Source organism: Nyctibius grandis, chromosome 8 (assembly GCF_013368605.1).
Source record: "Nyctibius grandis isolate bNycGra1 chromosome 8, bNycGra1.pri, whole genome shotgun sequence".
Classification (NCBI taxonomy): Eukaryota; Metazoa; Chordata; class Aves; order Nyctibiiformes; family Nyctibiidae; genus Nyctibius; species Nyctibius grandis.
In genome coordinates this window covers 42,827,494-42,844,924 of record NC_090665.1, presented here as the reverse complement: position 1 = coordinate 42,844,924, position 17,431 = coordinate 42,827,494, and the positions used below count along the sequence as shown (strand labels likewise).

Sequence of the window (17,431 nt, the reverse complement as noted above, 5' to 3'; positions counted from 1 at the left end):
TTCATCGTCAAGATCCCTAATTAAGAGAATTATTTTAAAATATCATTCAAGAGCTTTTGCTTCAGGAAAGTAGAGGATTTTAGTCAGGTGACAGCTGAAATAAACATGAACCAGTCTCAACGTTGTCTCACAGTGGTTTTGAGTGTTGTCTTTGTTCGTCCTGCATTCACTGTGGGAATCACCAATGCTCACGTGGGGCATCCTGAATGAGAGCACTGGATGGCTTGGAACAAGGATCAAATCAATGAGATACTCATGTACTATCATGTAGTGACAATCTGGGAAATTAAGAGATTGTGGGATGTTATGAGCAACTTGCACAGAAAGGTGAGGGCTATCGTATTGGATCACATTTATCTCTAAGCAGTGTCATTGCTCCCTGCTCTGCATTATACCATATGTCCTTCAGAGTAACATGTTTTGTGTGAAACCAAAAACTAAATGTGTTAATGTCAAAAGACATTAAAGTATTTTAATTAAGTATTTTTAAAGTATTTTGAAGAAAGTATGAGCACTTGTTGCCTTGACATCTGTTTTATATTGTAGCAATATGCCCTGTAATAGACTTTGTTTGGAAGCTCATTCCTGGTATTCTAGGATTGCTCATATCACCTGTGACATAGGTGTGGGAGGTATTTATGGGTTATTTATGGTTAGAAGGTGTGTCCTAACAATTAAATATAATATACTCAATTAGTGACTGGCAGCAGTGAGTATAGTTTGCTTACAGAGTTATTTCTTAGGCTCAAGTAGTAGCTGCTTGTGGTTTAGTACTGAGATGCTCAGTTTGATCCCCAGTGAGGATTACATGGGTGTAATAGTATTGCCCAACTCAGGACACCTCACTTAGCTGATTAGGTTTGCTGGCTAATCTCCGAAGGCTCCCTGTGGAGTAGGAGTAGGTGCTTGAAAAGGTGATTCATAATGTCTGACCTAGGCTTCTGTGCCAAATTGGTCCTTGGAGCAGTACCTCTGTCCCTGCCAGCCACAGAGGGAGCCTCGGGAGTATCTAAAACATGTTTCCCAGTGATACCCTTCATCATCCCACTTTCCTGGGGCTCTCATCATAACAGAAGCAGTTTGCAAGAGTTTTTTTGAGGAGAAGCAGCTTTGTTGCAGCCTTTTCTAAAAGCAGGTGTTGTAATACTAATAACAACTACTTCTAGATTTCTTTTTTTTTCCAGACTCTGTCTACTGATTATATTGTTACTTTAATATAGAAAGTTTGAGGTATTCAAGTGGCAGAGTGAAAAGTAAGCATTCTTCAATACCTGTACTGGACAAAATAGGATTATGGACATACCACAGAGTGAACTAACTTGCTCGGTGAGCTTCCCATACCTCCATACCTGTGTAACTACCCGGTTTAACAATTTAGTCTCAAGTGTGCTGGATTTACAGCCCTCTTCTGATGAATGGGCGATGTTCTTAACCCGGTTACTGCTTTCCAGGAGGCAGACCCACTAGGGTGGGTGTGGATCGCATTCCTTGTTCATACAGATGATAACTTTGTGTTTGGCTGTATTAAAATACATTTTGGGGACTAAACTACATAAGTGAGACCAACTTGACAAATAATTAAATTGTTCTATATGACTAATATAATTTGTTTCTCTATCATTGTTAGTGCTATTCACAAATGTGATCAGCAGCCATTTTATATGTATTTTTATATTATATAGAAGATGTCAAACATTGTAAGGCCTAGTACTGATCTCAGTAAAGGCTCAGTGGAATATACAGCCTGAAGACTTTTCACTTGAAAAAAAAATCTACTTTGGAAATCTACTTTGGAATTTTTTTCTCCCAAAATTAATTCCACAGAACATTTTGTCTTCTACCTTGCAGTGCTACAGTGCTACTTTTTAAAAAAATTTGAATATTTGTGGGTATCATCTGGGCAGTTTAAAGAAGCTGAGTATATCATATTTTGTTAGTTATCTGTATCAATGCAACTTTTGCTCTCAGCAGAAAATGAAGTTGGCTTTATTTGTTGAGTGCTTGATTTCCATTAAGTTATTGATTTTCAGTAATGATTTTACCATCTTTAACTTCTTCTGAAGTGACATGCAAGTCAGTATTTTCATTATTTTGTCCATACTAGATGTCATACTAATTGACCTGCAAGTATGTGTGTTAAGGGTACGTTTCCCTATAACAGTAATTAATGTAGTAAATTAAGATATTTTAGAAACACAAAATAACTGTATTTATGTGAAAACAATTAACCGCTCTAGTTAAGTGGAAAAGTACATGTATGAGGAAAACTAGAATGTGATTACAGGCTTCAGGGTTCGCACAGTAAGTGGTAAAGGTGAGGCAGTGTAACACCCTCCTGTCAGCAAGGACACACAAAACCCAAAAATCTGTGTTGAGATCACGCTCCGAGTGCTCTCTCTGATACCTTCCGCAGCGGCTCTGATAGGCATCCCTCAGGGTCCCTATTTATAGTGTAGCTGGTTTGAAAGGATGTCCTTATAGTCACATACATCATGTTCCAGTAACTTTCCACTGCAGTCATAGTGTAACTTTTAAACAGAATTTTCCCCAGCACACAGTGGATATCTTACTGTGCATATTCACTAGTAGGCAGATCTCATGTTGAATATGTTTGTGCATTTATATTGTTGCTGTTGATATCATAGAGCCATTTCTAGAATGGGCTGCTAAATGCTGTTGCCTCAGGATGTTGAATCCTTAAGGTTGGTTATCCGTCATGCTCTCATTGCATATGAATACAGCGTTACACTTGATTGCTTTAGTTCTTCCCACAGGGAACAGAAATATTCTTCTTTTCATCATATTTTTCCACTGGTGGTAGTGGGCCAACATCATTGCAAAGCTCTTGTGTTCTTAACATACTTAAAAACATCCTTTTGCCCTATTATCCTTTGCCCTGCTAGTTGCGGATTTTATTTTTTTTCTTGATATCTTTAACTTGCTTATGCAGTGAATAACAAAGATGGATACACTGCACAATGGCCATAAGTGTTATATGCCTTGCATTTCAAAACTCTGTGGTTTTTCTTTCAGGAATGCCATTTAGCAGCACTTGGATGATGGTGATAAGTTGTCTTATGTTAACCATGTAATAAAACCCAGATTAAAACCCAGATTGCTGCTCTGTCATCAGATGTTTTCCAGGCTAAGCAGTAACTCCATGAAAAACTGTTAGATAACTTCATATGTGTGTTTTTATCTTTGATTGCTGTGTAAGCAAGGTATGTCAGTGGATTTTGGGAATTTGATGAGTGCGCAATCTGTAGGTGACACTGCAGAAGTTAACAAACTAACAGAACACAGCTTTGGTTCTTTTCCAATACTTTGTCCTCCTCACCTCTGTTTGCACAGGAGCGTGGTCTACTGCAGCTTCAAGAAGGAGCATCATCATACAGCTTTAGGTCGGTGCTGTGTACCATGCTGTTGCTTTGCTATCATACTTTCATGACCTTTGTGTTAGGTAAGATTGTTTATAATAACTCTTGGATTTGATTAGTTCTTGTGGGACACAGAGGGGAAAGAGATGATTCCATCACTTATTTGTTGCTGAATTGTTTGTTCGTGATCAGACTAAATATGACTCGTTTGTGGGTGATTTTACAATAGTGATCATAACTGAAGAGAGCATCTTAATCTTCAAGGTGGAGGTTTGTTTAACACATAAGAAGGGAGAAGATGGGGATAGCAAAGGAAGTTGTGAGAACTAAATCTATCTTCAGTCTTCAGGTGCATTATTTGGGAGGTTAAAATAATGGCTGTAAGTGATGACTTCCTGAATACTTCGTTCATCTTTATATGTCATCCCTGAATCTTTTGGGAGGTGATAGCTTCCCGCTGAGATACACTTCCCTGTTAACCTCCTGCTAAAGCATTCTACAAAATGTGTTGGGCTGTGCATAAGTGAGTTTTCAAGTCAGTAAGCACAGTGTTGTTCAGGTCTTCCTGCTTGCTGGCTTAGTGCAACGCCAACCTGTATTTATGCCTTACTTATCAGAGAGGAACTTATGTATTGTCCAGATGAGGTTGGCTAATCAGTACCTTGCGTTCCTGTTCTTTTTTTTTTTGTTGTTCTTTTTTCTTTTCTTACTATTTTTATCACTTGCATTTTTATGTGTTCTAGGGACAGGAAAAGGAAATGTTGAGGAGGCAGAAAGACTACTTAAGCCTTACTTGGCTCGCTATCCAAAGGTAAAATGAATCATAATTTAGTTGGCATGATTGTTTAATGTTTTCTTGCCAAATAACAAAGATCTAGACTGTATGGTCAGCTTGAAAACTGTTATAGAATACTTGTATTTTTATTATTATTTATTACAGGGAGCCATATTCCTGTTTTTTGCAGGCAGGATAGAAACACTAAAGGGTAATATTGATGCGGTAAGTAATCCTTTTGCTATTGGGAAAGTAAGTCTCAAAAGTTTTACGAAAAAATCCTCCAGGAACACCATTTTCTTTTTGGCTAATGCTTCCTGTGGCTTTGGCCTATATGTAATTTATAGTTTATGAATTACAAATAGGAATTTTGAAAACTATTTTGACTAGCTTGTTTGACCAGCTCGTTTTGCTATCCTTTGCAATTTTTGGTGATAATCTAGTCCACCAGTATTAATGACACAGTTTTCTTATTGTCTTTCCTGTCCTGAAGCGACTTGTGCCTTTAATAACATCCAGTGGTAATCCTTTGCCTTCAGTCTGAGTGGAGAGTCGTACAGGGCTTGAAAGAGTTAGGAAGGTGAAGAATGCGTGTCGAAAATACTCATGAGACAGAGTATCAGCTGGTGTGCAGTGCAGTAGCTCCCTTGAAGTCTTTGGAGCTGCAACAATAAAAGTCAGCTGAGCATCTGTCCTCTGACTTTAGTTTCCTAATTTCCCTAGACACAAACATACGTTCTGTCTATGCTTAGGACTTAATATAACTTCCAAGACTGGGGAGCTCTGTGGCAGGGGTAAACTTGCTAACACCAGGAAGACTGGAACCAAGGATCTCTTGTGTGAAGCCAACAGACATGATTTTGGGCAATACTGGGCTGTTAATAATTTGGAAGTTGCAGGAGCCATGCCAGCAGATCATGGAGCCCCAGTGTCTATTACAGCACTGATGTGTGTGCATTTATACATGATTAAGGCAGTGTTTGGAAATCTCTGTGTTCAGGCAGTTAATAGGTATGAAGAATGTTGCGAGGCTCAGCAGTACTGGAAGCAGTTTCATCACATGTGTTACTGGGAGCTCATGTGGTGCTTCACCTACAAGCGCCAGTGGAAGATGGCTTTCTTCTATGCAGACCTGCTAAGCAAAGAAAACACTTGGTCAAAGGTAAGTTAAGTGGAACAGGAGGGTGGAAGGCCCTGTAGTGTCTGTTGCACCTTGCCCTGTGTATCTGAAAGGGAGAAGCTCTTCCATCCAGAACCATGGTAGCTTTCTTCCCTCTGTCTTCCCACAAGCCCCAGGGGAAGCTGTCAGAAGGGATTAAGTCTGGCTAGGGGGTGTGTGTGGTTCATTGGAGGTTTATTGGGTTGTTTCTTCTTAATGTCATCAGACTATGTGTGTGGGGAGGGTATCTCTGTTTTTTCTACTACACATTGTATGTATTGGCCACGTGGAACCAAAACCGAGATAAAGTCCAAGCAACCAGGTGAGAGCAGCTCTCTGTGCTCCCGCTTGGGTGAAACCTGCAGTATGGACCCCCTGTGCCCCTGGGGATTCCAGCAACGCGTTCAGCCAGGTGCACTCCCCTGAATAGCTCCCACGAACTCCCACAGCCGGGGTGCACCACCTGGCTAAAAGCTTTAATATATCCTGAAATGCTGTAGGATTAATATTAACATGTATCCTTTTAAACTGCTTGTAGAGTTTTAGACTATATTGCAGGGGCCTTAGAGAAGCAGAGAAGATGCTTCCTATTAATATGTAATCTACAGTGCAATGGGATAGTAGCAAACTAGTAACTACATGAGCTAAATGAAAGATGGTCACATAGATGCACTGTTATGAGTCCAGTGTAAATAAATAATCACAGCTTAAAATATTCTAGGAGACTGCTAGGGTTGCTGTAGATCCCTTAAAGCACTACTCAAGAACTCACCAACTGCTTTGCTTTCCTTGGTTGCTGAATGTATGATTGCTCAGGAATCCCTATGAAATCAGTACTTTTTGTAATCTGGAATCATGAAGCCATTCAAAAACTGTTTCATGTTCTCTAGAACCTAATATTTGAGAGATGCTACCAAGTTGTGATTGGACACATAGACTGCATAGTGGTATTTTTTTTCTCTGAGCATGACCTTTTCATGAGTTTCCTAGCATGTATTCCTGAGAGCAATAAAAATCCACTTTACACAAACATGACATTTGTTCTTGAAATGTGAACATAAACTATAAGCTGAAACAAAGTAAGCAAAGACATACAAGATAAAAAAAATTCTGTACTCCCCTTTCTAAAATACTTACCTCCTGCTTAAAATTGTGTAAGATTACGTCTGTTTGTGAGCAAAAGGAGCAACTTCTTCTGTGTTGCTGTTTTGTGCTTTATGTCAGTAATGGTGATGCTGTAAATTCATTTTTCTGTACAGATATTCTTGATTGCATTTGCAGGCTACTTACATTTACATGAAAGCTGCTTATCTCAGTATGTTTGGACCAGATGACTGCAGTCCTTTTGGAGACAGCGAAGTTGAATTATTTAGGTAAAATTTGCTAACTCCCAGTTACAAGAGTTCCTGTCTTTTCATGGCACAGTGTTGGGGCAATAGAGGCAAAACTATTCGTTGTGCAGTTCGGAGGATCTATGCAAGTAGCATTGGATTGGTAGGAAATTGCAGAATGAAACCTTCCCTTAGACTAAAGCAGACCCTGAGTTCAGACAGCAGATTTCTGCTGGCCTGGAAATACTTTAGAGACAGGATATTAGGTCTGTCAGCCATACAGTGGCTGCTGCTGTTGCATGTAGTATTCACATTCCTTTTCGTTTTTTTCCTTTAATCAAAATGGCATGTAAGATCTGGAAGCCTTCAATGGATTATGCTACGAGATGTGTGCCTCCTTAGTGGAGGCAACAGCAGTACAACTTGATTCTTGGGTTTTGAGTCTGAGAAGAATACGAAATAGTGAAATGTGCAAGTGAATATATGCATTATTAACACAGTGAATTAACCTAATTGTAATGTTTAAACTCAAAAATGCCTAAACTTTGCTGGGCCAAAGAAAGTTGATTACTTTGTTTTTTACAATTTTTCTATAAAATCTAAATATCACTTTTTTATGTGCTTACAATCTATTGATAACTTTTCAGCCCTTCCATGTCTTATATAATCATTACAAGCAGATTTCACTGGATTTGAGATCCATTACAAAGTGAATTAGTTTGGTCTTTGGGAGAATGGGAGGAACAATGACAAAAGCTAGCTTGCCTTTTTCTTAGTCTGTGAAGAGAGATGGGCCCTTTATAAGTTAGGTGCATCATCTAATTTATTCTTTGGGTAGGGAAGAATCCCTCTTCCTCCTGCTTGATTAAAGAGGAAGCCTAGAGATATATGTGCCCTGCATAAAAACAGCTTTTGTGAATATGTATTGCTCAGTTTCCTTAGAGGCAGCAATAGCTCAGTGTATAACAGCTTTTTTAAGTTCTTTTGGTTTGATTTTTTTTTTCTCTTAAAATCCGAATGTTTTTTTCCCAGAGGTTCACAAAGGAAAAATTCCTTATGTTTTCCTTTAAACTTTCAGGATTGTTCCCAGTTTGAAACTGAAAATTGCAGGGAAATCACTGCCTACAGAAAAGTTTGCAATTCGGAAAGCTCGACGATATCTTTCTTCAAACCCCGTTCCTTTGCCTGTTCCACCTTTGGTAAGTTAGAAATATACACACACCCCATTATTAGCATTTTTTTAATTTCTGGAAATAAAAATGAGAGAATAGTATCTTTCCATGTTTCTAAGGTAAAACCTCAGCAGGAGACTGGAATGTTCCCAAAGCAAAGCCAAATGAATGTGAGGAATGCTGTAAAACTGGGGCATGCACCAGCCACAGGGAACTAAGCCAGTTGTTTGTGACACGTAAACGTGTTGCATGTGTAACTCATTATTCCAGCTATAGGCTAGTGTGCTCCTAATAGCTTTCTTCTGATTCACTTTTGAGGAGCTTTGCCCTAGGTCTCTTCTGCCATGTGTCATTTACTGAGACTACGACAAGAAGACTTTAAGGTACAAGGGAGGGCGGGGGGATCAAGGAAACAATGCAAGAATTGGGAACTGCATGTAGGCGTCTATTTAATGTGCCCCTGAATGTCTGCAATTTGGTGCTCTCCAGAGCAACCTGCGGGTGCCGGGATGAAACAGCCATATTCTTTACCACTCCAGAAAACTATTGCATACTGTTGATTTTTTTTTCCCTTCTTTTTTGCCTGTAATGCTGGCCAGTTCCCTGTGGCCAGGTGAGAACAGCTCCGTAAGGCACCCATTGCATTGCTCATGGTGCACTTACAAAAATGTCTGCAAAGAACACGTAAAAGAACATCAAAGGATTTTGAGCCCACAGGTTTGCAGAGTGCAGTGGTGTTAACATTTGCAGTGCTTTGAGCTGTTGCATTTGAGAAAGAGATGGATAATTAGTAAATAGTCTTTAAGAAAATGCCTGAATAAGGAGAGCTTCTTGGAGACACCAGTGAGTAGTCATTTCTCAGCCCACCAGCTGGGTAGGTGACACAGTGCTTCTTGAAGAAATATAGTTATTACAGCATAGTGTGGGTATTCACTAGGGGCCACTTTCCACTAAGTCATAAGACTGAAATGAGAGAAATAATTAGGTTACTTTGATTTGCCTTTCAGGTTTCAGAGATTGTAGAGAGTAAGAAACGTACACACCTGGGGTTTGGCTGGGCTATTCTGATGGGATTTTAGCAGAACAGGTTTCTGTACTGACAGCTCAGGCACTGCTGCGTCCTTTGTTTCTGCTGCAGTTGCATTTCTGAGGCAGCAGATGCCGCAGCTGAACAGTGAAAAGCACTCAGAATGTGGAATTGGGTGCAGAACCTCATCTCCTGGATTTTTCTTTTCACTGTGAAGGCACTTGCTGAGAGGAGCAAGTCCTCAACCAAGTGTTGGCTCAGAGATTTAGCCTAGAATAAGTGTAGTTTGAGTAATTCTGTGTCAAAACCATGTTAACAGATCTGCACTAGATACAGTAAGTTCAGCACAGGTTTTCCAATCAATAGACACCAGATGGTGAAAGCAGCAGTGACTGGGGTTAACATACTGTTTCATCTATTCCAATCTGACAGCTTTTTGTACTGGAGTTCTAGAACTCAGTTATTCTATACAGAAATTTTATGGAAGAGCTTAAAATTATCAAATACAGACTAGGTCATATAAATAAATAGAAGAAATAACTGAGGACCGTGAGGACCAGTAGTATGTCCATATAGTATTTCCATCTTTAACGTTGTGATTGCTAATGGCAATGGGCACATTTGATCTGGTGATACACTCTAAGAGAGAACTCCAGTAACAAATAGGAATTAAACCAATAGTTTTTAATAAAATTTACTCTTAAGAACAGTTGAATAAGAAGGAAGTTTCATTTTGTGGGAATATCAAACAAACCTGAGGAAGTGGTTTACAGTTCGGCTCTAAAATTCTGTTGGTTTGTTTGAAGCTTGGCTTAAAGGTTAGGGGTTTTGGTTTTCTTTTTGTTTTGTTGCCCTGAGATTTCATATTTTTCTATGGAAGCAATACATTGTAGTTAGTTATTACTGCCCTGGCTGGGATAGAACTGAAAAGCAAGAGGAGACCTTAATCAAGTGACAGTTAGCCATGTGCCATGAATGCTTTAAGTCTGTCTGTTTTGGTGGTACTTGCCTTCATCTATAAGTGAGATCGTGTTTGCATTCTGTTCAAGCAATCGTCCTTGCATTGTGTGTCGTAAATGGCTCTTTAGTGGTCTTCCAGGGCTAATTTGTTCTGAAAACCAATGTAACAAGTTTTCAGTTGCAATGAAAATATGTTTTGACAAACTGACTTTTTGTTTAAGGAATCTGTAACTTTTTCATCATACAGAGATAACCTGAAGTATTTGATAACTGCATTTATCCAGTACTGTAATTAATGATGCTGTCATTTCTCCCTGACCCTAGGAAATGATGTATATCTGGAATGGCTATGCTGTAATTGGAAAATGTCCCAACTTAACAGAAGGCATGTTAGAGACTTTAATTGAAGCAGAAGCTGCATTGGCAAGAAGTTCAGGTAATCAGTGATATGGTATAAGCAGGTATTTTACAGTGCAATAGCTAAAGATACTATCTGTGAATAAAGAGAGACACTCATTAGTAAAGTTAATCTGATCATAGGAGGAACATAGATAATGAAACCATAAACTGTTTACACAGATAGGAATAATTTTCCTTTTAAATATAGCAATAACTTACAATAGTACCAAGTGATTTTCCATCCACAGATGTGTATTAGGAGTAGTTTATGATGTGTATTAAAGGACTGTTTATTTTGCTAGATCAAAATCAGCATATGCATTGACTTGATTACTTGGATCGTGAAGCTTTGTTATCCTCAGATGCTGTATTTCAGTTTTGAAGCATAAATAGAAGGAGACAAGTCAGTCTTCTGTTTTAAAAGTGCTGTCAATTTATGATGTGTCCTTGGGCTGAATGGTGTTGGTGTGTCAACAGTACGCTATAGAAAGCTGGGACACCAGGGATGGGCTTCCTTTGCACTATGAATGAGCGTAAGAGAGGGGACAGCATTGAACTACAACAGGCTCTGCTACCACATCTTCTGTCAGTCTGTTAATTAGCCATCCATGAGAAAGTTTAATTGATGTTTATTTCTTGCCAATCTTTCCCAGCTCCTATGGGAGTGCAACCAGCCTGCACAGCTTTTCTCACAAAGTTTTCCCTTACTAAATATTTTATCTTATTATTGTGTACTACCTTCCCGCAAAAGGATGACGCCCCTGTTGACAAAGGAATCACTGCATCCACTGTCAAGGAATCACTAAATCACTGCATTGCAGTCTTTTCTAGGACCTTGGTCTTCCTGTGTGCATTTTGTTATGCAAGATTTGAAAGAGTTGCCTGAAAGACTGGCTAAAGCTATCTCCTTTTTAATTAATTGTGAAAGAGAACAGAAAAATATTTCCAGTGAAGGTGACATCTTAGAAGAACGCTTTCCTGACAGTGTTTAAAGCTAAACTATTGTATTTTCTCTGTCTCACTGTTAGATTAATAATGCAAGAATCTAACACTATAAAATTATGAATCTGAGAAAGTGCTCATAGCGACGTTATACCATATAAGATGTAAAAGGAAGACTGGTTGTGGAAGTAATGTCTAGAAATGCAAATCTGATATGCACAGTTGTGTCTAGGATAGGTCCCTAAATGTTTGCTTATACAATCCAGGGCAGTTTTGTAGGATATATTATAAGTGGAGAAAATATGTACATGTGAACATGTTCATGGGACAGATGTCCAGAAGAGACAGCTGATCTGCTTTCTTATTATTATGAAATACCTCTTTTGTGGCCGTGAGTTATCTTGCTGTGCACATACTTGACGTGTCAACTTTTGCCCTGTTCCTTCTAAGTCAGTTTGCTGCATAGTCTTTGGGCATCTTCCCTGGGATTTGCTTTGGTGACATATGTATGTATGCGCTTCTGTGGGACTTAACAATAGAAGTGACTCCAGTTGTATTATCAAAGCCTACAGCTGCATAGTCCAAAGGGAAGCTGCTTTTTCGTGCAGTGTGTGTCAGCATTTATTCAACTGGAGTGATAGAGGAAGAACCAGGTGAGGTTTGGAGTAGTGAGAACAGGATGACATTCAATAGCACAAGATGCAGTATCATGTATTTTGCAGAAGTTCTTTTTAGTTAATATTTCGTGACTTGGAAATGAGCAAGCAAACTGAAGATCTTGCTTGTAAACTTTAAGACTAAGCTGCCTATATGGAATGTCTATGAAAAAGCCAGATGTTTTCTTTGCAATGTATCATGCAAAAATTTTCTGATGGAGAAAAGGTGTTGTCAGTAATGAGTTTGAACTGGGCACTGGTAAGGCTGGTAAGACTCTGAGCACTCATAAGTATAAACTCAAAAGAGGTGAACAGAAGGTATCGTAAGAAGATGAGGGGATGTGAGGTGCAGGCAGCAAAGGCTGGCATGTTTTTGTTTAGCCAAAGGTAGAGAGTTGATGAAACGCTTGCCTACGAATAGAGCATGTGACTAAAAGTCAAGAAAGGAGAAGAGCTATACATACTAATAGGCAATAAAGGCATAAGGGTAAGAGATTATAAATTGGACCTCAATATTTCCAAAGTGAACACTTCAAATTAGTTTTTAGGTGTCAGAACAATAAGATTGTGGAATAACCTTTCAGTGGGAGTAGGGAGGGAAAGAACAGCCCAATGATTTTTAGACAAAGTTTGATTGATTTATGAAAAGGTTGATGCATGTTTGTCTCTGCATTAAATGAACTAAATTGACCAGTTAGTTCCTTCTGTCTTGTGTTCCAGTAAATGGAACCTACCTGTGTAAAAGTCTCTGCTGCTCTAAAATGTGCTATTTACTTCATCTTGCAGCTACAGAATTACTAGCAGATGACCAATGTGTGATAAAACTGTTAAAGGGTTTATGCCTCAAGCATCTGGGCAAGATCTCAGAAGCAGAAGACCATTTTCATTATATCTATTTAAAGTAAGTTTTCATACCTGGCATATAGCAGAGCTCTTGAATTTCTCAGTAACTATTCATTTCAAATAGAGGAGATGCAACTGTGATATGAATAGAAGGGAGAGGACTGCAGTATCTTTAGTGTTTATTTCAGTTGCTTTGATATCAAGGAATTGCAATTTTAGTTGCCGGTATTGTTAGGCATGTATGGAAGAAGAATTGCAAATCTGCACTTTTTACTGTGAGATATTTTCTCTACGTCATGCAGTGAATGGCATCTCTTTTTGTCAGTTCACATGGATAGAGTTCATAATATTGTCATCTTTTCTAATAATTTCCTTGTAATAAAGGCAATATTCTGTAATCCTGAGAAATAACATACTGCACAGCAGGATGGTTATGAAAAATACACATTTAATAACCCGGAAAGTAGCTTTGGATAGAGAACATGACAAGTGTTGCAATAGAGATTGATTGCTCCTTCTGATCTTAGCTAATCTCCTCTTTATTTGTGTTTGGAACTGTTAAATGAAGGAAACAATATATCATTTCAAGATCTTGAGGCTATTTCTTTTCCAATGCAGTGAGAAGAAGATAAAATATGACCATTATCTAATTCCAAATGCCTTGCTGGAGCTGGCGATACTGTATCTAGACCAGGATAGAAGAGAAGAAGCAATAAAACTGCTGGAAAAAGCAAAGTAAGCAAGTGAAAAGCCTGTGCTGACGTCTGATGGGTCAGTATGGTATTTTAGGTTAGTGGGAAGCAGAAACATTTCATTAATATCATGGAGACTCATTGTTTCATTTTTTCAATGGAAGCACACATGCACTAGTTTGGGTTTGGACCTTTCTAATGCTAGACATTATCTGATCGTTCAGTCTGTGACTTACCCATCTATTCTGATAAGAGCAAAAAAAAAAGTTACACGTTCAGAGATGTTAATATGAATGTCAAAGGCTTCCATAAGAAATAATCCATGTGTAAAAAAACATAATAATCTTTGTAGTCTATTTACTTATTCATAATAGATGTATTAAACTAAATCAAAGCTCTGTGTTACGGCTAAAATAGCATTACTCAAACTGATGTCTAGCAGTGCTGTTTTCTTTCCTTGATGAAATACATTAAGATAATGCTTCAGGTTGCATTTAGTATCTTTGTATTGTTTCATCTGCATCTGAAAGGCAACTGAAACACCTGTGTGTACTATTTTGTGTGATTGATTTTTCTAGCAAAGTAGGTTTATCAGGAATAGTTGGACTTGGTCATGTATGTTCTTTACTATAAAATTAACAAAAGACAGTTTTTGCCTCTGTCCGAGCCTTTACTTCTCTGCTGAGCCAAAGTTTCTTGGCAGGGGACGAGAGGGAATCCAAACCAAACAACCCTCACCCTCTTCAGGCATCCTGCAGCAGGGTAGCTCACCTCTCTGCCTAGATCCTGAACGAGTCTAGATGTCTGCATCTTTCCAAGTGCAGAGAGTCACCTCAGTCACTGCCGCGGGTGTTAGCAACTACACAACTGATGTCTGGCCCCAAGTTTCAAAGAGGTCAGATAAGAGTTTTTGTGTTGAGCTTTTGTCCAGGTCAGTCAACTACGCAAGACACAGTGGTGAATCGGCCTACTGAAGATTATGCCAAAAGCCTGTCAACACAAAAATTAGTCTTGCAAGTCTTAATCTCCGTGATCATGAGCCTGGTTCTCAGTAGACTCATGGAAGAGATTAAGAGCAAAAATTGCATTAGCAAAACGCAATGGAAAGTATTTCAATTGGTTTCACATTCCTCAAAGCACACCTCTCCTTCTGTCCTCATTTCCTTTGTTCAAATCTCTCTTAAGAAGAGATCTAGAAATTAACGATTCAGAGCTGCTCGTTCCATCTGGTACTTCTACCGCTTGCTGCTCAGTCATTGCACCTTTCTCCTGATGGCACTGTGTGGCTCAGGTCACAGGCCCCCTCGAGGGAAGGGGTTCGGATTAAAGAAGAGCACCAGCAGACAGCAGCAGCTCTTTGTTACAGTTTCCCAGTGTATGGAAAGCTAAGATTCAGACTTGCTATGCTCAAAGAACTCATGGAAACTGTAATGATACACAAAAAGAAAATGCCCACCACAACCCCCCGCCTTGTTTCAGTCAGTCATAAAAAAAAATGCAGTCCTTACATTTCCACCTGTAGCTGTTACACTGCGTTAAAATGCTCAGGGTTTATAAGCTTTCAGCTGAAAATGCTGAATGTCTTTGCAGGCACTAGAGGGAGAACGCGTTGTCCGTGGTGGGTTGCAGGACTGCAGAATTCTGTTTGCAATTGGCAGGAGTGCAGGCGAGAGCACTCGGCTTGTGCATGACGTTTGACTTGCTTGACCTAAATCCACATACTGCTGCTGACTTGAATGTTTCAGCTTTGGGAGAAAGAGTAGAGTGAGATGATAAACAGTTTTGGCTTGGTCATGCATGGAAATATTTCTATTTCTATTTGTATTACCATAAGCTACAAGCAGGAATATCAGCCTGCTGATGAGAAATACAGAATCTGCATGGCAAAATCTACTTAATTCAAAGGAAAAACTCCAAAGGGTTTCAGATGAGCATACAGCACAACCCAGTCACCTCCTTTCCTCATTCAGCCTCTTGGGTGTTGCATACATAAAATTATAAGCTGGTGTAGGATGGGTGTGGAATTCCTTGTTTTCACGAAGAGACTGCCACTGCCATAGTGACAGATACCACACTTCCGTGCTTGATTTGAATTACAGATTTTGAACTGAAATGCTTTTAAGGTATACAGACTGTTCAATACTTAACCTTACGTTTCTGTAAAGATGACAAATACCTTCTAACAGAAAATTAGCATGGTCTAATCCTCTTTGGTATCTGTATCCATCCTGCAAGAGCTGACATATTAATTAATTCCTGTTAAGTAGGATCTGCACTTTTCTGTGTGGTCATAGGGGCAAAATTTATTTTTTTTATATAAGCTTTTCCATGAAAATACAGATTCTTTTAATGTTTCTGTAACTCTTTAGAGCATGACATAGCTACTGGAGACTATAGGCAGATGACACTGCGGAGTCAGCCGCTAGATGTTTGTGGGGGAAGTCCTGCCAGTCTTTCCCCAGGCTGGTGAATTGCTCGAAAGCTGATACGGAGTCTCGTGTGTGCCCACTTTCTCTTTCCAAGCTCCTAGGGCAGCAAATTGTCTGGCCTTATTTCCTACACACAGTACACATCGTTGGCAACCACAGGATGCAGATGGGTGTTTCTCTCTTCTGGTTCAGGACAGCATGTCTCTCTATTTTTTTTTCTGTCTTATCTCTACTTCCTTGAAATAGGTCTGTTGAATTAAGATGAGTCCATCTTATTAAAATAAGAAAAAAAAAATCCTGAAAATGTTTGTATTCAAATTTGTCAGTTATACTTTGAGAGGGGGAAAAAAATCTAATTTCTGAATGTAAACTAAGTGGAAGTTATAGATATTTAATGTGAACTCAGTATTTTGATGGAGTGGAACAGATTCAATTACTTATTAAGCTGTATTTTGGTAGTAATTGCCAGACAGTGGAACTACAAATAAAGAACAAAGAGCTGCATTGTTTGGCTAGGAATACATGCCTTGTATTTTAGAGTAGGCAACAAAGGTGCTTGTGAAGAACGGCTTTTTTGCTGTCTACAGTTCTTTTGCTTAGAACAATAATATAAAGATAACTTGAAAATGTCTTAAAAAATAGATATTCATCAGAGTGGATCTGCTTTTGTTTTAGACAAAACTACAAGAATTACTCCATGGAAACAAGAACACATTTCAGAATTCAAGCTGCCCTGCACCAAGCCAAATCCGCCCCAGAAAATGGAATGCACTCTGGAGCCTCGGCAGTGTCGTAACTTTTTCTTCTTTGATGTCCTGTTTATTGCAAACTTTGGTGCGAAAATTACTGACACTTTAGAATTATTTTTCCTTCTCTTTCAAGTCAGTGAGAAACCAAATCATTTAAAATTTTAAAGGTGATGCATAAAACATTAATCTAGTGTAATAACATGGCAAAAAAACCTCTCAAACCAACCATAACCCTGAAAAATACTGTTTTTCCAACAGTGGCTTTTTGAATACTTACGTCTGTGTAATTCATTTTTCAATCGTGTGCCTTTTTCTCTTGTGTTTGCAGCATTTACTAAGCAAGCTACAACATAAAGGGGAACAATTGAAAAAAAAACAAACAACAAAACTTCAAAGATTCACAGATTTAATCTCAGTTAGCTATAAATGTTTGTTTAAAGTCATACTCCTAGCAGCTGAGGAGGAGGCATCACTTTTTCCAAGTACCTACTTAGCTGAAACGGTGGGAGAAAATCTTGGTGCACAGGATACACATCAGGGAGGAGCTCTGAATCCTGGGCATTTCCAGTTGTGCATAGAAAGCTTCTCTTTACCAGCTTTTGCTAGTCACATTTTTGCCTTCTGTAAGAAACTTGCTGGTGAAAAAAATCATCTCCCTTATGCAAGTATCTTGACTTTTTCTTTAATTTGGTTTTAATGTCAAATCTGCCGCTCATAGTGGCTGAATGTTTTACCAAGGATTTGGTGGGGGCAGGGTGATGACAGTGTAAAACTGCATCACTTCTTTGACAAGTTTAAAAATGGGAGGTCCTTAGGAAGCAGTTTATCATCAGAACGAACACGATTTGAAGTTTATATCATATTTAAAGCACGAGTCCTTGAAGGTCACTTAAGAAACAGTAATATTGCTCTGGCTGCAT

The 17,431-nt window shown here is 38.9% G+C and overlaps 1 protein-coding gene across 1 annotated transcript in view; it reads left to right on the top strand.

Moving 5' to 3' along the window:
- TTC39A (tetratricopeptide repeat domain 39A) overlaps positions 1-16,558 on the top strand; it is a 36,755-nt gene extending 20,197 nt beyond the window's left edge. Inside the window, 10 exon segments of the mRNA XM_068406226.1 lie at positions 3,352-3,460; positions 4,121-4,188; positions 4,318-4,377; positions 5,153-5,314; positions 6,593-6,684; positions 7,721-7,841; positions 10,126-10,237; positions 12,585-12,699; positions 13,260-13,376; positions 16,438-16,558. Of these exon segments, the coding sequence (XP_068262327.1) occupies positions 3,352-3,460; positions 4,121-4,188; positions 4,318-4,377; positions 5,153-5,314; positions 6,593-6,684; positions 7,721-7,841; positions 10,126-10,237; positions 12,585-12,699; positions 13,260-13,376; positions 16,438-16,558 (1,077 nt within the window).
- The last annotated feature ends 873 nt before the right edge of the window (positions 16,559-17,431 follow it).